Source organism: Taurulus bubalis (assembly GCF_910589615.1).
Source record: "Taurulus bubalis genome assembly, chromosome: 9".
NCBI classification, from domain to species: domain Eukaryota; kingdom Metazoa; phylum Chordata; class Actinopteri; order Perciformes; family Cottidae; genus Taurulus; species Taurulus bubalis.
The window spans coordinates 29,007,499-29,029,367 of record NC_136597.1 but is presented as its reverse complement, the minus strand read 5'-3'; the positions used below and the strand labels follow the sequence as shown (position 1 = coordinate 29,029,367).

Below are 21,869 nucleotides of genomic sequence, written 5' to 3'. Positions count from 1 at the left end.
GATGGTTTAGTAGGTGGTGATGGTGTAGTAGGTAATGATGGTGTAGTAGGTAGTGATTATGTAGTAGGTAGTGATGGTGTAGTAGGTGGTGATGGTGTAGTAGGTAGTGATGGTTTAGTAGGTGGTGATGGTGTAGTAGGTAGTGATGGTGTAGTAGGTAGTGATGGTGTAGTAGGTGGTGATGGTGTAGTAGGTAGTGATGGTTTAGTAGGTGGTGATGGTGTAGTAGGTAGTGATGGTGTAGTAGGTAGTGATGGTGGAGTTGGTAGTGATGGTGGAGTAGGTAGTGATGGTTTAGTAGGTGGTGATGGTGTAGTAGGTAGTGATGGTGTAGTAGGTAGTGATGGTGTAGTAGGTAGTGATGGTTTAGTAGGTAGTGATGGTGTAGTAGGTAGTGATGGTGGAGTTGGTAGTGATGGTGGAGTAGGTAGTGATGGTGGAGTAGGTAGTGGGTGTGATGGAGTGGGTGGAGATGTAGAGCTGTGTGTTGTCGGTGTAGTAGTAGAAATGGAGTCTGTGGTGGCGGATGACGTTGTCAAAGTGGGCGTGGTCGTGTTGGTGGGCGGAGAAGTAAGGAGGGCTGTGCCAGTAATGAGGAGGGAGAGGAGGATGATGATGGTGTCAAAGGCTGCGTTGAGGTCCATTACGATGAAGATACTGAGGGAGAGGAGGAAGTGGTTGATGTTGTCAAAGGTTTAGGTGACTTAGGTGATTTTGAGAGCGAGGGTGGTGAGCCAGTAGACAGGGAGGAGTAGATGACAGTGGAGTGGAAAAAGAGGAGGACTCATACAGGTAGTCACGTTAGAGTGAAGGTCACATGACCTCTGTCTGTCTCCACACAGGAGTCGCTTGCTGGGTGACCGTGAAGTTCGGGCAGCGCTGCAGAACACCAGGACGGCGTCTCTGCTGCCCCCTGTTGGTGAGGAGGTCTTCAGACGCCTTACACCGGCTTCACTTGGGAAGATCCAACAACACCGTGAAGCTGAGGAGGTGGAGCTACAGGCGAGGAGGAGGAGCAAAGAGGTACGAAACACACCAATCACCTTTCAGCTGTCAAGAACAAGGAGTCCAGACTCAATGCTGACCAGTGGCATCTTGTGTCAATTTTTTTTGGTCGGCCATCTAATCAATTTCAGCAAACAATCAATCACCAATTACTACTTTGCAGTTAAATATTCAACATTTATTACAACACTTTGACATAATAAGGACATCTTATTCATATAATTCAGTATATTAATAAAAAAAATATATATATATATATCATGTTGCATACTCCTCTGAAAGATAGTCCTGCACTTGACTGATGATTTCGAATGTATTAATAAATTCCCAAAACCAACGTAAGAGCTTTGTACAAAGGCACAAAAACGATAATTATCTTAGCTTACTCCTCGTTTGCATTAGTAGCACGCACACACATGCACACGCACACACACACGCACACACACACACACATGCACACACACACGCACACATGCACACACATACACGCACACACACACACACACGCACACACGCACACACATACACGCACACACACACACACACGCACACACACATACACATACACAAACACACACACGCACAAGCGCACACGCACACACACACAGAAACACACACACACACAGAGCCAACACTCACGCCAATTTCCTTAAAACATACACAGCTATTACATTTATTACAACTTTAACTAACCTTGTGCCTCTTCTGCGTAGTGCTAATACCGTTACTGTTTCTAATTTGTATAAAAAAACTGACCATATTTTCCATAGCTTTTGACATTCACTCCGTGCACATTGCGACTTCCTTTTTAACTTTGCGAGCAGCCTTCAAAATAAAAGCATCTCATCTTAAACCAGGAAACCAGATAAATGTAGCTTGACTCAGGCAAAACCCATGCAACAAAAACAACAACATTGATTGACAAACAGTTTCTAAAGCCAGAACACAAATTGGGTAACTTACTTACATATCATATAATAACCGACAGCATGCCGTCCAAAAGCGTGTTTTGTGCCGTCTTTGACTGAGAGGAAATAACATCCGCCAATCTTTTGAAAATGCCAGGGTTGTCCGAGGAGTCAGTCTCGTCATGCAAGGCTCACAAAACTTCACACAATCAATTATTCTGGATCAAATGTGTTAAAAGCTTGATATGCTAGCTCAGTAGCTTGACGGAGTTATCCATGTGTCCTGGTGTTCTCATGTTTTCTTAATTTTAAAGTGTTTCATTTCCCTTACTTGACCATGCTGTATCTGTCCATGCTGGATCAGTCCACGTTTATTTTAAAAGAAAGCATGGAAAGCAAATTACGGCGTTATGCCGTGTTCACACCGGACGCGACGCGAATTTGCGGCGCCGCGTCCACCGCAGAAGTTGACTCGCGCGAGTAGAAAGAGGGCGTTCACACCAAACACGAATTCGCGGCGCGACCAAAGGGGCGTGGCTTAGCTCTGTTGCTTGCCTCTGTGAGAGACAAGCGACGAAGCTTTCATTTCCGCTATCGACCATGGAATGAATAACCACTAGTTCTGCTTTATACTTGTTGTGGAAGTCCCAAACATGTGGGAACATGAAACGCCCTCGTGTTCGGGTTCATAACATCATCCGTAGCCGCACACAGCTCGGTGAATTTCACCGACTCCTCCAGGAACAGCGTCTCGCGTATCTCCGTAAAACGATACCGATTATGCCATCCAGCATGGAAATAACCACCAGTTCTGCTTTATACTTGTTGTGCAAACTCCACATATGTCGGAACATCAAACTCCATGGCGTCTGGGTTCATACTATTAGCCGTAGTCCCACAACAGCGTCTCAATGAAGCCGCTGTCAGCGCTGGTTCAGGCGGAGCAGCAGCAGTTTCATTCAGAAACGGGGAGACGGCGGTGGTGACGGGCGGAGCTTCTCAACGCTGATTCTCAACGCTGATTGGCTGCCGCAACTTTGCGTCACGCGATTTCTCCGCCAGAGTTGGGAGAATTCAACTCACGCGAATTTGCGCCGCGTCCTTCGCTTTGTTCGCCCCAGGTCAAACGTTCTGTTCGCGCCACCTCCAACGCGTCTATCTCGCCGCAAATTTGCAAATTTGCGCCGCAGCGCATCTGTGGATTGACTTTACATGTAAACTGGTCGCGCCGCAAATTCGCGCCGCAGCGCGTCTGTGGATTGACTTAACATGTAAACTGGTCGCGCCGCAAATTCGCGCCGCGTCCGGTGTGAACACGGCATTAGCACGACTGCATCCAGCAGCTAGCTTAGTCAAACCGTCCTGGTGTAGCTTAGCCGTCTCTACAGAAGCTGCTTGCTTCCCTTTCACGCCAGTCTGTTGTCTTATGGTGAGGTCCGATTGACCAGGTGTTTTACCTCTAGTTTCTCCGCCAAAGTTCTTCTCTCAAACAGGTGTTGGAGGAGAGATTTTACCGAGTTAGCGTTTGATCTTCTTTGAAGAGCAGGTCTCGTGGTCGCACTCGCCATTGTCATGTTGTTAAAATGGCGCCTCGAGAGACTAGCCCTGACGAGAACGAGAGACGGGAACTCGCTTTTTTTAGGGTGCTCCATCCATCCATCCATTTTCAACCGCTTATCCGGGGTCGGGTTGCGGTGGCAGCAGGTTCAGCAGGCCGACCCAGGCTTCCCTCTCACCTGCAACACTTTCCAGCTCATTCTGGGACCCCGAGGCGTTCCAAGGCCAGCCGGGAGATATGATCCCTCCAGCGTGTCCTCGGTCTTCCCCGGGGTCTCCTACCAGTTGGACGAGCCTGGAAAACCTCTAATGGGCGTCCAGGAGGCATCCTGACTAGATGCTGAACACCTCAGCTGACTCCTTTCAGCACGAAGGAGCAGCGACTCGACTCCAAGCTCCCCCTGATATCCGAGCTCCTTACTCTATCTCTAAGGCTGAGCCCGGCCACCCTACGGAGGAAGCTCATTTTGGCCGTTTGTATCTGAGACCTCGTTCTTTGGGTCTTGACCCAGAGTTCGTGACCATAGGTGAGGGTTGGAACATAGACCGACCAGTAAATGGAGAGCTTCGCCTTCCGGCTCAGCTCCTCTTCACCAGGACGGACCGGTACAGCGCCTGTTTTATTGCTGCAGCCGCACCGATCCGCCTGTCGATCTCCCGCTCCACCTTACCCTCACTCGTGAACAAGACCCCGAGATACTTGAACTCCTTCGCTTGGGGTAGGCAGTTTGTCCCCACCTGGAGGCAGCAATCCACCGGTTTCCGGCAGAGCACCATGGCCTCAGATTTGGAGGCGCTAACTCTCATCCCTGCCGCTTCACACTCGGCTGCAAAACGCCCTAGTGAATGCTGGAGGTCACAATCCGAGGAGGCAAACAGGACCACATCATCCGCGAACAGCAGAGAGGCGATCCCGAGACTCCCGAACCGGGAGTTTTAGGGTGCTGATTGGATAAATTGTATGTCACTCATTTATATCTTTAATCAGTAATTGGCTAAACTGCTTCTTAGACCCGCCTCTCTTGGTGCGCGTTCTCGTCAGACAGCAGACAGGTCGAAAAAGGCGTGCAGGAAAAGCATATATTTTGCGCAGATATCCTATTTTACAAATATTACTGGTTATATTCCATATTTCAAAAACACAAATATTGACAATTTGTATGATTTATTATTATTATTTTTGTGGCTCAAGGTGGCCCTCTATTGGCTGGCTGCCATTGATGCTGACGAATGCAAGAAGAAGGATGTACAAAATGCACTTTAAAGATATCTTTAAGTTTAAGAATGTAAATGCATATTAGAGTTCAGCAACATAACGCATGAAACCAAATCCTACTCTCTGATTGGCTGGTTCTCTGGTTGACAGGTAACAGAGAATAACCAGGCCAAACCAGCCAGAGACCTGGAGGCCGGGAAGCCCCTCCCATTCTTCTACGGAAACCCGCCCCCTGAGCTTCTGAACACCCCATTGGAGGAACTGGATCCCTTCTACAAATCACAGAAGGTCTGTCTGTCTCTCTCTTTCATAGAATAGAAGGGCGGCTGTAGCTCAGGGGGATGAGCCCCACAGGGCCGCCCACTGCCCCCCATCCAGGGATGGGTCAAATGCAGAGAAGAATTTCCCAAGGGGATTAATGAAGTGCATGTTTCTTTCTTTTCTTAATCTGGTTTAGAAGACGAGCTGATAGAAACATCTTCTGACCTCTGAACTGTCTGTCTCTCTGTCTCTCTGACCTGTCTCTCTCTCTCTCTCTGACCTGTCTCTCTGTCTGTCTCTCTCTCTGACCTGTCTCTCTGTCTGTCTCTCTCTGTCTCTCTCTCTGACCTGTCTGTCTCTCTGACTTGTCTGTCTCTCTGTCTCTCTGTCCTGTCTCTCTCTCTCTCTCTGACCTGTCTGTCTCTCTGTCTCTCTGACCTGTCTGTCTCTCTGCAGACGTTCATCGTGCTCAGTAAAGACAACAGCATTCACAGGTTTGATGCTGAGCCGGTCTGGTTTCTGCTGAGTCCGTTCAACCTGCTGAGGACCGTGTCCATTCAGATCCTCACCAGCTCATATCCTCTGTGACCTCACATAATTTCTTATCACTGGTTTCCTCATGTTGTCAGTTGTTTGGTAGTTTTGTGTATTTGTGTAGGCATTAGGGTTAGGGGGTATGGGGTTAGGGGTTTAGTGGGTTGGGGGTTAGGGTGTTAGGGGATTAGGGTCGGGAGGTTAGGGGATTAGGGGATTAGTGTTAGGGGGTTAGGGTTAGGACTGTCTTGGGGTTAGGGTTAGGGGATTAGGCTTTCTTGATGTGGGTGTGTTTGTACTCCCGCCTCACTATCCAGAGAGTTCTATGTTGGTCATGTTTTTGTATTTTATTGTGAAAGGTGGGGGAAGGAAGTCAAAAAAAAAAAGTATCTTGAGGTTGATTGCAATGTGCTGCTCTGCTCACATTAAATATATTATCTTCACGCGTAGCACCGAGACATACACAACTTCTCAAGGGGGTTTGTGAGCTTTTCCTCAATTCATCCAAACTTTATTCAGTTGGTTCATCATGTTAACGATTCTCACCAACTGTGTGTTCATGACGATGACGTACCCTCCAGCATGGACCAGGACTGTGGAGTGAGTAACACACACACACACACACACAGAGGAAGAGAAGGAGGAGGAGGAGGAGGAGGAGGAGGAGGAGGAGGAGGAGGAGGAGGAAGAAGAGGAATATGAGGAGGAAGTGGAGGAGGTGGTAGAGGAGGAGGAGGAAGAGGAGGAAGAGGAGAAGAAGGAGGAATAGGAGGTGGAAGAGGAGGAAGAGGAGGAGAAGGAGAAGGAGGAGGAGAAGGAGGTGGAAGAGGAGGGAGAAAGAGGAGGAGGAGCCTCGACCAAATTAATCTGTAAATAACAGAGACATTGTGATACAAGTGTATCTTGAAGAGAACAAAGAGTCTTCACAAAGTCATCTGGAAATAAAAGGTCACTGAAGTTCCGTTTGACCTTTGACCTCTTTGTGAAGTTTAAGCGCTGAATTGAATCTCTGTTCTCCAGAATGTTAACAGTGTGAGCCGTGATGTTGACGTGTATTGATGCATAGCATAAAAGTACTAAATACTATTAATATGTGTAAATATTTTACACTTTATTCCAAAGATGTAGTCAGTATGAATACAAAGTGTAAAATATGATATATTCTTTGAAAGAAGGCCATGAGGTGTGCCGAACGCTTCACAGTTATTGAACATTACCTACCAGGTTGTAAGAATCGCCTGAATGTAGTTTGCTCGGATCAGACTGTTGTCCACACACATAATATAATATTACTTAATATTACGTTTTCATTCATAAGATGGTTATATTTCAGTAACCTCATCGTGAACAACATGATTTAAAACAGAAAAGGATTGAATCATCTCCTGGGAAAAAAAAACTGGAACCAAATAACATTCAGATTATTCAAATAAAACTAGCTACTCACATAAAGTCTTCAATGAAAACATCTGACCCTTAGTGTAGGCTTTGCTACATGCTATGCTAAATGCTATGCTCTTTTTCTTAACTTTACAATGGGAGTGTGTTTGTTCCAACGGTGTTCCATTTGAAACGACTTCTGTCTTTACACGTCTGTATTTTTCCGTCTTTAAACAGCTACGTGTTCACAGCCATCTACACGTTTGAAGCCATCATAAAGGTTGTTTCCAGAGGTTTCTGTGTCGGGAAATTCACCTTCCTTAGAGATCCCTGGAACTGGCTGGACGTTGTGGTTATCATCACAGGGTAATAATCAACAATGTTCAACACATTTTCATCACAAACTTTGTCATGTATAGTTGTCATGTGTCTCTTTGTAGTCGTCATGTGTCTCTTTGTAGTCGTCATGTGTCTCTTTGTAGTCGTTATGTATCTCTTTGTAGTCATCATGTGTGTCTTTGTAGTCGTCATGTAGTCGTTATGTATCTCTTTGTAGTCATCATGTATCTCTTTGTAGTCGTCATGTGTGTCTTTATAGTCGTCATGTAGTCGTCATGTGTCTCTTTGTAGTCGTTATGTATCTCTTTGTAGTCATCATGTGTGTCTTTGTAGTCGTTATGTATCTCTTTGTAGTCATCATGTATCTCTTTGTAGTCATCATGTGTGTCTTTATAGTCGTCGTGTAGTCGTCATGTGTCTCTTTGTAGTTGTCATGTGTCTCTTTGTAGTCGTTATGTATCTCTTTGTAGTCGTCATGTGTCTCTTTGTAGTCATCATGTGTCTCTTTGTAGTCATCATGTGTCTCTTTGTAGTCGTTATGTATCTCTTTGTAGTCATCATGTATCTCTTTGTAGTCATCATGTGTGTCTTTGTAGTCGTCATGTATCTCTTTGTAGTCGTCATGTGTCTCTTTGTAGTCGTCATGTGTCTCTTTGTAGTCGTTATGTATCTCTTTGTAGTCATCATGTGTGTCTTTGTAGTCGTCATGTAGTCGTTATGTATCTCTTTGTAGTCATCATGTATCTCTTTGTAGTCGTCATGTGTGTCTTTATAGTCGTCATGTAGTCGTCATGTGTCTCTTTGTAGTTGTCATGTGTGTCTTTGTAGTCGTTATGTATCTCTTTGTAGTCGTCATGTGTCTCTTTGTAGTCATCATGTGTCTCTTTGTAGTCGTCATGTGTCTCTTTGTAGTCGTTATGTATCTCTTTGTAGTCATCATGTGTCTCTTTGTAGTCGTTATGTATCTCTTTGTAGTCATCATGTATCTCTTTGTAGTCATCATGTGTGTCTTTGTAGTCGTTATGTATCTCTTTGTAGTCGTTATGTATCTCTTTGTAGTCATCATGTATCTCTTTGTAGTCGTTATGTATCTCTTTGTAGTCATCATGTATCTCTTTGTAGTCATCATGTGTGTCTTTGTAGTCGTTATGTATCTCTTTGTAGTCATCATGTATCTCTTTGTAGTCGTTATGTATCTCTTTGTAGTCATCATGTATCTCTTTGTATTCGTTATGTATCTCTTTGTAGTCATCATGTGTGTCTTTGTAGTCATCATGTATCTCTTTGTGGTCGTTATGTATCTCTTTGTAGTCATCATGTATCTCTTTGTAGTCGTTATGTATCTCTTTGTAGTCATCATGTGTGTCTTTGTAGTCATCATGTGTGTCTTTGTAGTAATCTTGTGTCTCTTTGTAGTCGTATGTATTTTTCAAAAGGATAGTTTTCAACAGTTCCCTCAGCCAGATCATGTATTAGCCATTAATACAACACTGTTGATGATGATCATGTTGATGATGATGATGATGATGATGATGATGATGATGATGATGTGTTTCAGACTCCTAACAGCGTTTGTAGATTTAGGCATAGTGCTGAAGACAGTTGCTCGAGTCCTGAAGATCATCACATTCATCCCGGGTCAGTGAAACGATATATATGAGTCGTTTCTCATTTCTACCACTTCAATGTATCTCGCTCAGTAAACACAGATGGCTGACTTAAACTTTCATTCATAAGGGAAGATCACATGACAGCTTATTATTCTGACCGGCAATCAGAGCCAGCAGTTTGGTCGGCTCGTACACATTCCTGTTCTGCTGTTAGGTCTTTGGCTTTACTTCACAACCAATGACTGTACATTTAGATGGACCAGTGTCGGTGAAATGCTGCTCCCTGTGGTCAGATGTTGCACATTGCTCTTCTACGGGGTTATGACGAGGCTGTTCTCATGAATGCTGATGTAGTCGGTCAAGTTTTCAACCCGTCCCCTCTCAGGTCTGAAGACGACTGTCGGAGCTCTCGTCCGATCACTGAAGGGACTCGCTAATGTCCTGGTGCTGGTGGTGCCCGTCCTCAGCGTCTTGGCTCTGGCTGGTATGACGCTTTTCATGGGATATCTGAAGAGCAAATGTGTCATCCAATGGACCGAAGTGGACAATGTGACAGGAAGCACTGGGATCAATTACCAGGAGAGCATTAACAACCCTGGTATGATGAAGATGAAGATGCTATTTAGCTGTACAGTGTTTGTCTGACTGCTACATTTCAGCTGCTGTCTCTCTGGCAGATAATCACTACTTCCTGCATAGTCAGCTGGACGCGCTGGTGTGTGGAAACGCCTCTGACTCCGGGTACGTTCACGATACAGACACTTGCTAATAATGAGAAAGGATGGAGAAGATGAATATGATGATGTGTTTAGGCGCTGTCCGGAGGGCTACATCTGTCTGAAGGTGGGAAACAACCCAGACTACGGCTACACCAACTTTGACTCCTTCGGTTGGTCTCTGCTGTCTGTGGTCAGACTGATGAGCCATTACTGGGAAAACCTGGTGCAGCTGGTCAGTATAACGTGACCATCGTCTTCAACCTGGGTCTCTTCCTCTCACCTGACTCTTTCTCACCTGTCTCTCTGTCTGCAGACGTTACGAGCATCAGGTACAACCTACCTGACCTTCTTCGTGCTCGTCTTCTTCCCCGGCTGCTTCTGCATCTTCAGCCTCACTGTGGCGGTCGTTGCCACGCTGTCCAGTGAGCGGGAGGAAGCCGGCTTCACCGAGCTCAAACGGAGAGAAGAAGAGTTCGCTCAGATCCTGGAAGCGATAAAGAGGAGCGAGGAAGGGGAGGTGAGATCGTTTCAGTTCTCACACATTGTTTAGATAAATTAAACCTTTATTAAAATGGTGTTGCTGTTACAGCAGGCGGCCTGCAGGGCGGCGCTCTCACCTGAACCTGATGGTGAAAACACAGAGAGTGTCGAAGGTACACACACAAACACACACTCATGATTTGTATACTTGTGAGTTATCAAGTATTCACTTCCACTTCCTTCAGCTCAAAGTCAGTGTTTTGGTTTGATAACTGAAATAAGGTCTGTTTCAAGGTTCAAGGTCTTTATTTGGCCATTTGTGCCTCGACTAACAGTCCAGACTCATTGGATTTTTTTTCGCAGCGCTCTCCGAGTCAACAGTGTGTCTCTCACAAGCTGAAGAGATGCTTCCTTCTATATGTAGGGTTAGGGTTCTATAGCTCAGTTAACACTCTCCTGGTCAGAGTAAAGATAGTTCCTTACCCCTATAGAACCCTAACCCATAAGTAGGGTTAGGGTTCTATAGCTCAGTTAACACTCTCCTGACCAGAGTAAAGATGGCTTCCTAACCCTACAGCCCAGAGGTCCTGTTCTCCATGTTGGTTCGTCTTTGCCGACTTCTTCCTGAAGTGGAACTGCTGTGGCTGCTGGCGGTGGCTCAAACAGCGGCTCTACAGCTTCATCACAAGCCCGTTCTTTAACCTCGGGGTCCTCATCTGCCTCATCATCAACATCTTCTTCATGTGCATGGAGCATTACCCCATGACGGAGCTCTTTGAACGGACGCTGAACGAAGCAGATCTGGTCAGTGTTCTCTCTCTCTCTCTCATTCATATATATATATATATATATATATATATATATATATATATATATATATATATGCCGTGTACCTCTCACCCCTGACCTTGAACCTCTGACCCCTGAACCCTGACCTCGCTCAGGTATTCACATTGATCTTCACAGTCGAGATGCTCCTCAAACTTGTTGCCATGGACCCGTACAGATACTTCCAGGTCAGACTTCCTGTTTGACACCAGCTCAGTGTGGATGACTGACAGATGTTCCCATGGTAACGTGTGTATGTTGTTATGGTTACAGGTGGGCTGGAACATCTTTGACAGCATCATCGTTGCTGTCAGCCTGCTGCAGTTGACCTTTGATACTCACGGTCTCCGCTGGTTTGTAGTGGTCAGTGAGCTGGTTACTGGTCTCCTGTGCAGATGAAGTACTTTAAACTGGTTACTGGTCTCCTGTGCAGATGAAGTTAAACTGGTTACTGGTCTCCTGTGCAGATGCGAGTGTTCAGGCTGGCCAGGTGGTGGCCATCCCTCCACATGTTCATGAAGCTTATCTGGACCTCGGTGAGGACTCTGAGAAACCTGATCCTCGTTCTGCTCATCATGGTCTTCATCTTCAGTGTGGTTGGCATGCAGCTGTTCCATCAGGGCTTCAACGACAGCGTCTGTCGCATCTCTCTGGACTGCCAGCTTCCTCGTTGGCATTTCTGTGACTTTTTCCACTCCTTCCTCATCATCATCAGGGTCCTGTTTGGAGAGGTGATCCAAATCATGTGGGACTCCATGGAGGTCTCAGATGAGATCACGTGTCTGATCTTTTTCTCCATGGTCCTGGTCATCGGAAACCTGCTGGTGAGTCTCGGCTCGGTTGACCTATTCTGACCTGAGCCTGGATCCTGTATGTTACTCCAGTCCAGCAGGTCAGCTGTAGCTAAGGCTGCGGTCGAAGAGTCCTTTTTGGTTAGGAACCTTCCTAACTGACCGAAATGACCCGGAGGTACCTAAGTGGCCGCCATGATAAGTGCCGGTCGAATTGTCCAAACGCAAAGGAAAGGAGCTTCAATGCTTCCTAACTTAGCCCCTTTAGCATAGGAACCACTGGACCTTCCTTTACGAAAGGAAAAGAGATAATGCCGACCCACAATTCCTTGCGGTGGCAACATTTAAAGTGATGTATCATTTGGCCGTTCACGAGAACAGGCGATCATGAAATCAAACGCAGATCATGTAAATAACCGTTGCTATAACTTGGAAATACTTTCAATAATCTGTTAAACCGGCTGGCAACCTACCAACGTTACATTGCTGTTGCTGAAAACTGCTGTAAAGTGATCACACTGCTGTAAAGTGACCAAACTGACGTATTTGATATTCTCTCTGGTGTTGAACTGCAGCTTCAGCCCTCACTTTTCTATTGTATTTTGCTTGATTTACAGAAGCTTTAATGAAAGAGTTAAACTGGACGAGCTCTTCAGTCTGAGCCATGTTTCTGATTATCATCTTTTTAATCAACTATTTTGTCACATTACAATAAAACATATCAAGTCAACACAAGTTGTGTGATGTTTCACAAACTGTTGTCTGCATATTTTTATGATCCGATTATAATCTGCATGTAAATAAACCATAACAACATAAAGGGAGATGAGACACACCCATATGACACACATCTTTAGTGTGAGAACGTTTAACTTAATTCAGCATGTTTGAAACTGAACAAAGAGACTGTTTAGTAACTTTGTACTCTGTGAAAAATACAAGGTCAAATACTGAGGTCAAAGGTTGGGGGTGTTGGTCATTCGAGAAGTAAAAAAGTAAGAAGTATAAGTGGTTGAGTTCAAGGTGTTGCATGTACCGGTCCTTAATCTCTTCCTGGCCTTATTGCAGGTCCTGTATCTGTGCCTGAATGTATCTCTTCGCTCGTCGAAGGTCCTGAATATGTTCTTGAGTCTGGCTCTGCTGCATAACCTTAATTAGTTATTTGTTCCCGGTCTGGTTTCAGTTGTTAAATCTGTTCCTGGCCTTGTTTCAGGTCCTGAATCTGTTCCTGAGCTTGTTGCTGAGCTCGTTCAGCTCTGATTGTCTGGCGGATCCAGAAGAAGAAGAAAAAAGCAAAGTGAAGATGGCCTTCAGGCAGATCCACAGGGCTTTGGGGGCTTTACTGGGGAAGAGCACACATGTCAACCCAGACCACACAGGTAGGACCAAACCAAAGCCAACAATTCATAAATTTACTTATAAACGTTTCTATCGTTGAAAGTATTGAAAGTGTATTTACTTTTGTTTGATTGTGATGTTTTGTGTTTGTTCTCTAGTTTGTATTTTTCCAGCTTTTGGCATTTCTCGTTTGTTTTTCAGTTCCCTAGTGTTCCACCGTCCCGCGGGCGTCCTTTACTGTACATTATATTGTAAACTGTACATCTATTTATAGTTTCGGGGAACCTACGATTCTTGTGATTCCAACTTTGCACTCAAGATCAGGCCACCACAGCAGCTACAGTTCACGTTAATGTAGGAAGTTTGCATAAGAGCACAAAAATGTCCGCCGAAATCTAACCTTTCTAATGAAACCTCACTTGAACCAATAGGAGCTTCATGTCCTGACTGACAGGCTACATTACCCAACTAGAGTCTACGTTGAACAGGCTCAGCCTCTGTCTCCTTACGTGGATCAAACCTGTCACCTGGCGTTTCGTGCAGCCAATGAAATTGCCTAAAAATTGGGTCTAAACAAGAGGGGTTGGAGATGATCCCAACAGGCTTCAGCTTCATGAGAACAGACCAGCTGCTGATAGAGCCTCAGTTTGGCATTGAATTAGCACGAAAATGCAGTTATACTTCATTTTCTCTGTGTCAGCAATACTGGTAGTAAATATGAATAGTACCTCTATAAGTTTGCAAGACTATAAGCTCTTTTAATAGGTATATAGTTTATATATCATGAATATTTTCAGTCTCAAAATGGAAAAACGCCTAAACATTTCATTAGAAAAACATGTGTAAAATATAATTTTTTTGTGATATTGTTATCTGCTTTTTACTTGGACTAGAAAAGGCTTCAGGCAATGGTCCCATTGTGTTTTCCAGTCCATAAATCACATTTATAGTCATCTACAGGCATCTATTTACAAAGAAATGTTCAGGCAGAAATAAAAACCTTATACTTTAGTGTGTTCAAACTCATATAACTCAGTGTCAGCAGCACTTAAAGTGATTCTGACTATTAAGGGGAAAAAGCTTCAGTGTTACCTTTCAAAAGAGACCAAGACCATGCATTTACTCCAAATAGTTCAAATACAGCTTGCAATTTACTTTGGGTTTACCTGGATAGACGTTTTTGGGCAAATTCTACAGGAACGCTAAGAGGTTAAACCGTTCATAGTAAGTGTTAAATAGACCACCATAAATAATAATGTATGACTATGTAATTTACTTTATCTTGTTCTTTTATTGGTAGACAATAAGGAAGTCCCCAGCAAGAAAGGTGACCACGGCACCCTGACCAGCGCCTCCTGGTGGGCGCCCACCGCCGACCCCGAGAAAATGTCCGAAGATGACGAAGAAAAGGAGAAAAAAGTAATTTCATCAATTTTAATTTAAACATCCATATTTGTAAATTTATAATGTAGCCAGTTCACAACCTCAACTGTAACTAATGGATCAAGAAAGAAGAACGGAGTAAATGAAAAGATAGTAACTAAACGACAACAGTAGATGATCTCTACCTCAGACTGCTGGACCCCTTGGACCCTGACTGAAGCTTTCTCTGCAATATTACTATAGTATCTGATGTACTAGTCTACTAGAGTACTATAGTGTCTGATGTACTAGTCTACTAGAGTACTATAGTGTCTGATGTACTAGGTCTACTAGAGTACTATAGTATCTGATGTACTAGTCTACTAGAGTACTATAGTGTCTGATGTACTAGTCTACTAGAGTACTATAGTATCTGATGTACTAGTCTACTAGAGTACTATAGTATCTGATGTACTAGTCTACTAGAGTACTATAGTGTCTGATGTACTAGTCTACTAGAGTACTATAGTATCTGATGTACTAGGTCTACTAGAGTACTATAGTGTCTGATGTACTAGTCTACTAGAGTACTATAGTATCTGATGTACTAGTCTACTAGAGTACTATAGTATCTGATGTACTAGTCTACTAGAGTACTATAGTATCTGATGTACTAGTCTACTAGAGTACTATAGTATCTGATGTACTAGTCTACTAGAGTACTATAGTGTCTGATGTACTAGTCTACTAGAGTACTATAGTATCTGATGTACTAGTCTACTAGAGTACTATAGTGTCTGATGTACTAGGTCTACTAGAGTACTATAGTATCTGATGTACTAGTCTACTAGAGTACTATAGTATCTGATGTACTAGTCTACTAGAGTACTATAGTGTCTGATGTACTAGTCTACTAGAGTACTATAGTATCTGATGTACTAGGTCTACTAGAGTACTATAGTATCTGATGTACTAGTCTACTAGAGTACTATAGTATCTGATGTACTAGTCTACTAGAGTACTATAGTATCTGATGTACTAGGTCTACTAGAGTACTATAGTATCTGATGTACTAGTCTACTAGAGTACTATAGTGTCTGATGTACTAGTCTACTAGAGTACTATAGTATCTGATGTACTAGTCTACTAGAGTACTATAGTATCTGATGTACTAGTCTACTAGAGTACTATAGTGTCTGATGTACTAGTCTACTAGAGTACTATAGTATCTGATGTACTAGTCTACTAGAGTACTATAGTGTCTGATGTACTAGTCTACTAGAGTACTATAGTATCTGATGTAATAGTCTACTAGAGTGCTATAGTGTCTGATGTACTAGGTCTACTAGAGTACTATAGTATCTGATGTACTAGTCTACTAGAGTACTATAGTGTCTGATGTACTAGGTCTACTAGAGTACTATAGTATCTGATGTACTAGTCTACTAGAGTACTATAGTATCTGATGTACTAGGTCTACTAGAGTACTATAGTGTCTGATGTACTAGTCTACTAGAGTACTATAGTATCTGATGTACTAGGTCTACTAGAGTACTATAGTGTCTGATGTACTAGTCTACTAGAGTACTATAGTGTCTGATGTACTAGGTCTACTAGAGTACTATAGTGTCTGATGTGCTAGTCTACTAAAGTACTATAGTGTCTGATGTACTAGGTCTACTAGAGTACTATAGTGTCTGATGTACTAGTCTACTAGAGTACTATAGCATCTGATGTACTAGTCTACTAGAGTACTATAGCGTCTGATGTACTAGGTCTACTAGAGTACTATAGTAGCTGATGTACTAGGTCTACTAGAATACTATAGTGTCTGATGTACTAGTCTACTAGAGTACTATAGTGTCTGATGTACTAGGTCTATTAGAGTACTATAGTGTCTGATGTACTGGTCTACTAGAGTACTATAGTGTCTGATGTACTAGGTCTACTAGAGTACTATAGTGTCTGATGTACTAGTCTACTAGAGTACTATAGTGTCTGATGTAGTAGTCTACAAGAGTACTATAGTATCTGATGTACTAGGTCTACTAGAGTACTATAGTGTCTGATGTACTAGGTCTACTAGAGTACTATAGTGTCTGATGTACTAGTCTACTAGAGTACTATAGTGTCTGATGTACTAGTCTACTAGAGTACTATAGTATCTGATGTACTAGTCTACTAGAGTACTATAGTATCTGATGTACTAGGTCTACTAGAGTACTATAGTGTCTGATGTACTAGTCTACTAGAGTACTATAGTGTCTGATGTACTAGGTCTACTAGAGTACTATAGTGTCTGATGTACTAGTCTACTAGAGTACTATAGTATCTGATGTACTAGTCTACTAGAGTACTATAGTATCTGATGTACTAGTCTACTAGAGTACTATAGTATCTGATGTACTAGGTCTACTAGAGTACTATAGTGTCTGATGTACTAGTCTACTAGAGTACTATAGTGTCTGATGTACTAGGTCTACTAGAGTACTATAGTGTCTGATGTACTAGTCTACTAGAGTACTATAGTATCTGATGTACTAGTCTACTAGAGTACTATAGTGTCTGATGTACTAGGTCTACTAGAGTACTATAGTATCTGATGTACTAGTCTACTAGAGTACTATAGTATCTGATGTACTAGTCTACTAGAGTACTATAGTGTCTGATGTACTAGTCTACTAGAGTACTATAGTGTCTGATGTACTAGGTCTACTAGAGTACTATAGTGTCTGATGTACTAGTCTACTAGAGTACTTTAGTATCTGATGTACTAGTCTACTAGAGTACTATAGTATCTGATGTACTAGTCTACTAGAGTACTATAGTATCTGATGTACTAGTCTACTAGAGTACTATAGTATCTGATGTACTAGTCTACTAGAGTACTATAGTGTCTGATGTACTAGTCTACTAGAGTACTATAGTGTCTGATGTACTAGTCTACTAGAGTACTATAGTATCTGATGTACTAGTCTACTAGAGTACTATAGTATCTGATGTACTAGTCTACTAGAGTACTATAGTATCTGATGTACTAGGTCTACTAGAGTACTATAGTGTCTGATGTACTAATCTACTAGAGTACTATAGTGTCTGATGTACTAGTCTACTAGAGTACTATAGTGTCTGATGTACTAGGTCTACTAGAGTACTATAGTATCTGATGTACTAGGTCTACTAGAGTACTATAGTGTCTGATGTACTAGTCTACTAGAGTACTATAGTATCTGATGTACTAGGTCTACTAGAGTACTATAGTATCTGATGTACTAGTCTACTAGAGTACTATAGTGTCTGATGTACTAGTCTTCTAGAGTACTATAGTGTCTGATGTACTAGGTCTACTAGAGTATTATCGTATCTGATGTACTAGGTCTACTAGAGTACTATAGTATCTGATGTACTAGTCTACTAGAGTACTATAGTATCTGATGTACTAGGTCTACTAGAGTATTATCGTATCTGATGTACTAGGTCTACTAGAGTACTATAGTATCTGATGTACTAGTCTACTAGAGTACTATAGTGTCTGATGTACTAGGTCTACTAGAGTATTATCGTATCTGATGTACTAGGTCTACTAGAGTACTATAGTATCTGATGTACTAGTCTACTAGAGTACTATAGTATCTGATGTACTAGGTCTACTAGAGTACTATAGTGTCTGATGTACTAGTCTACTAGAGTACTATAGTATCTGATGTACTAGTCTACTAGAGTACTATAGTGTCTGATGTACTAGGTCTACTAGAGTACTATAGTATCTGATGTACTAGGTCTACTAGAGTACTATAGTATCTGATGTACTAGGTCTACTAGAGTACTATAGTGTCTGATGTACTAGTCTACTAGAGTACTATAGTGTCTGATGTACTAGTCTACTAGAGTACTATAGTATCTGATGTACTAGGTCTACTAGAGTACTATAGTATCTGATGTACTAGGTCTACTAGAGTACTATAGTATCTGATGTACTAGTCTACTAGAGTACTATAGTATCTGATGTACTAGGTCTACTAGAGTACTATAGTGTCTGATGTACTAGTCTACTAGAGTACTATAGTATCTGATGTACTAGGTCTACTAGAGTACTATAGTGTCTGATGTACTAGTCTACTAGAGTACTATAGTGTCTGATGTACTAGTCTACTAGAGTACTATAGTATCTGATGTACTAGTCTACTAGAGTACTATAGTATCTGATGTACTAGTCTACTAGAGTACTATAGTATCTGATGTACTAGTCTACTAGAGTACTATAGTATCTGATGTACTAGTCTACTAGAGTACTATAGTGTCTGATGTACTAGTCTACTAGAGTACTATAGTATCTGATGTACTAGGTCTACTAGAGTACTATAGTATCTGATGTACTAGTCTACTAGAGTACTATAGTGTCTGATGTACTAGTCTACTAGAGTACTATAGTGTCTGATGTACTAGTCTACTAGAGTACTATAGTGTCTGATGTACTAGTCTACTAGAGTACTATAGTATCTGATGTACTAGTCTACTAGAGTACTATAGTGTCTGATGTACTAGTCTACTAGAGTACTATAGTATCTGATGTACTAGTCTACTAGAGTACTATAGTATCTGATGTACTAGTCTACTAGAGTACTATAGTATCTGATGTACTAGTCTACTAGAGTACTATAGTATCTGATGTACTAGTCTACTAGAGTACTATAGTATCTGATGTACTAGTCTACTACATTGTTAGTCTGTTCTGTCTTTTCTTATCTGAACTGTTTTCAGTGACTGAAAGCAAAGGAAATCAGCTGGAGTTAAAGTCTCTGTTCTGTAAACCCAAAGTAAAAACACATCTTTCAGACTCCACCTTGGATAAGGAAGGTAGCACCTAGCAGCACCTAGTAGCACCTAGCAGCACCTAGTAGCACCTAGCAGCACCGAGTAGCACCTAGTAGCACCTAGTAGCACCTAGCAGCACCTAGTAGCACCTAGTAGCACCTAGCAGCACCTAGCAGCACCTAGCAGCACCTAGTAGCACCTAGCAGCACCTAGTAGCACCTAGCAGCACCTAGCAGCACCTAGTAGCACCTAGCAGCACCTAGTAGCACCTAGTAGCACCTAGCAGCACCTAGTAGCACCTAGTAGCACCTAGCAGCACCTAGCAGCTCTTACATGTCTCTTACTGATAACACTTGTTGTTCTGAGTTTGTCCTCATGGTGGAATGAACTATTGTAAGTCTCTTTGGATAAAAGCCTCAACTAAATGAAATGAAATGAAGATGAATTAATAGGATGTTTATCCAACCCAGTTGGGACAGAGTCTTTCAAAAACAACATCAGCATTTTAAGTATTATTACCTAATATTATTATTATTATTATTATTATTATTATTATTATTATTATTATTAAAAGGATGCATACTGAAACGTCGAGCTAATTAAGTCCATCTTATTTTCTGGTGACACAACGCTGACTGAACAACATCAGAAAGTTTCCTGCAAATGAGAAGCCTGAAATCCTGAGTTCAGCTGTAAAGGCAAACAAGATAGTAAAAACAGGAAGAACCTTCATAGAGCAACAGAGGAGGATCCTCTCCTGGATGGACAGAAGAATAGATGTCATGTGACCAGAAGGAACAGTGACAGAGTTACAGCACTTTACATGAACATGACAGAGGGTCAATGTCTCTGGACGTCTGTGTTCAGGTGCAGGCTTCTATTTCTATTTCCTGTTATTTCATGAATTATTGTAAACAACCAGCAGCACATGAAGTGGTGAGGAGGGTCTCCATCTTCACCACTTCATGTCATCACTGAGCGTTTCAAACTGCTTGCATCTCATTCACGGGTCAGAACCTGGACCGTACCATTCTGAGCATGAACAGTGGCTGCATGCAGGAATATAATAAAGTAAATATAATAACCTGCATGTGTTCCTTCAGAGACCCCCTGCAGACCGCGAGGACCCGCCTGAGGACTGCTGCAGCGATAGTAGGAGTCCCTCTGTGAACGTGATGAAGAGCAGCAGCTGATCCGGGATCAGCAGCAGCCCTGAGACCTGTGTGTGTGTGTGTGTGTGTGTGTGTGTGTGTGTGTGTGTGTGTGTGTGTGTGTGTGTGTGTGTGTGTGTGTGTGTGTGTCCTTCAGAGTGTTACCGGTGCTGTCCGTTCCTGGACGTAGACACGTCCCGCGGCAGAGGGAGGGTCTGGTCTAACTTCAGGAGAGCATGTCTATCCATTGTGCAGCACACATGCTTTGAGAGCATCATCATCATCATCATCGTGCTGAGCAGTGCAGCTATGGTAAAGACAATTATATTATTATAATTCTGGTAAAGACAATGTTATTATTATTATTATTATTATTATTATTATTATTATTATTATTATTATTATCATTATTCTGGTAAAGACAGAAATATGGTATTTTATATTATCATTACTATTCTGGTAAATACAAACATAGAATATTATGTAGTATTATTAATAATATTCTAATAAAAACAAAATAAAATATTATATAGCATTATTCTTAATATTCTGGAAATACAAACAATACAATAGTCTATATTATTATTAATGTTCTATTGAATGCAAAAATACAGTATTATATATTGTTAATATTATTCTGGTGAAGATCAACATTATCATTATTAATTATTAATATTCAGTCAACATTCAGAATATGGGTGATCAGTGTGTTTGAGGGCCTACACACACCTGGTCAGGCCCTAACATCAGTGTGTTTGAGGGCCTACACACACCTGGTCAGGCCCTAACATCAGTGTGTTTGAGGGCCTACACACACCTGGTCAGACCCTAACATCAGTGTGTTTGAGGGCCTACACACACCTGGTCAGACCCTAACATCAGTTTGTTTGAGGACCTTCACACACCTGGTCAGGCCCTAAATCAATGTGTTTGTGAACAGGTGTTTGAGGACGTTCACCTGCAGCACCGTCAGGTGTTGAAGACGGTTGTAGCGAGAGCAGATCAGGTGTTCACCTGTCTTTTCCTGATGGAAATGTTTCTCAAATGGCTCGCTTTCGGAGTCAAGAAATACTTCAGCGACGCCTGGAGCTGGATTGACTTCCTCATTTTACAGGTAAGAATGATTCCATAACATTGATTATTGGTAATAATTTATTTAACTGGTCCCAGTATTGTTTCTGCTAGTTATTACTGGTTAATCTGGTCACAGTATTGATGTTAACACTGTTGTATCTTCCAGGTGTCTCTGGTATCTCTGGCAGCTGACATCTTTGGACTCTCTGGAATGGGAGCCTTTCAGTTTTTGAGGACTTTGAGGGCTTTGGGGCTCCTGAGGGTTATTTCTCGCATCCAGGGCCTGAGGGTGAGACCACTCTTTAAAGACAGACAGATAAACAGACAGACAGGCAGCAAGTAACAATCAGATAGTATGACCTGTCTCCCCCTTCTCCTGTCTGTGTGCAGGTGGTGGTGGAAGCTCTGGTCCGGACCGTCCCGTCCATGCTGGACTTCCTGTTGGTGGTTCTGGTCCTCTGGATGGTCTTCAGCATCCTGGGAGTAAATCTGTTTGCTGGA

At 42.5% G+C, this 21,869-nt stretch overlaps 1 protein-coding gene across 1 annotated transcript in view; it reads left to right on the top strand.

Moving 5' to 3' along the window:
- Positions 1–507: 507 nt before the first annotated feature.
- The window catches only part of LOC306741215 (sodium channel protein type 4 subunit alpha B-like), a gene marked incomplete at its 5' end in the record, with an annotated part of 32,676 nt that continues 11,314 nt past the window's right edge, over positions 508–21,869 (top strand). The window contains 22 exons of the mRNA XM_079223466.1: positions 508–638; positions 843–1,023; positions 4,837–4,974; positions 5,404–5,531; positions 7,099–7,227; positions 8,759–8,838; positions 9,196–9,408; positions 9,488–9,551; positions 9,623–9,761; positions 9,843–10,046; positions 10,119–10,182; positions 10,587–10,813; positions 10,954–11,025; positions 11,111–11,200; positions 11,305–11,661; positions 12,842–13,007; positions 14,267–14,385; positions 20,247–20,295; positions 20,452–20,606; positions 21,235–21,408; positions 21,535–21,657; positions 21,759–21,869. The exon at positions 21,759–21,869 is cut by the window's right edge and continues 174 nt beyond it. Of these exons, the coding sequence (XP_079079592.1) occupies positions 508–638; positions 843–1,023; positions 4,837–4,974; positions 5,404–5,531; positions 7,099–7,227; positions 8,759–8,838; positions 9,196–9,408; positions 9,488–9,551; positions 9,623–9,761; positions 9,843–10,046; positions 10,119–10,182; positions 10,587–10,813; positions 10,954–11,025; positions 11,111–11,200; positions 11,305–11,661; positions 12,842–13,007; positions 14,267–14,385; positions 20,247–20,295; positions 20,452–20,606; positions 21,235–21,408; positions 21,535–21,657; positions 21,759–21,869 (3,114 nt within the window). The remainder of the gene's footprint in view (positions 639–842; positions 1,024–4,836; positions 4,975–5,403; positions 5,532–7,098; positions 7,228–8,758; positions 8,839–9,195; positions 9,409–9,487; positions 9,552–9,622; positions 9,762–9,842; positions 10,047–10,118; positions 10,183–10,586; positions 10,814–10,953; positions 11,026–11,110; positions 11,201–11,304; positions 11,662–12,841; positions 13,008–14,266; positions 14,386–20,246; positions 20,296–20,451; positions 20,607–21,234; positions 21,409–21,534; positions 21,658–21,758) is intronic.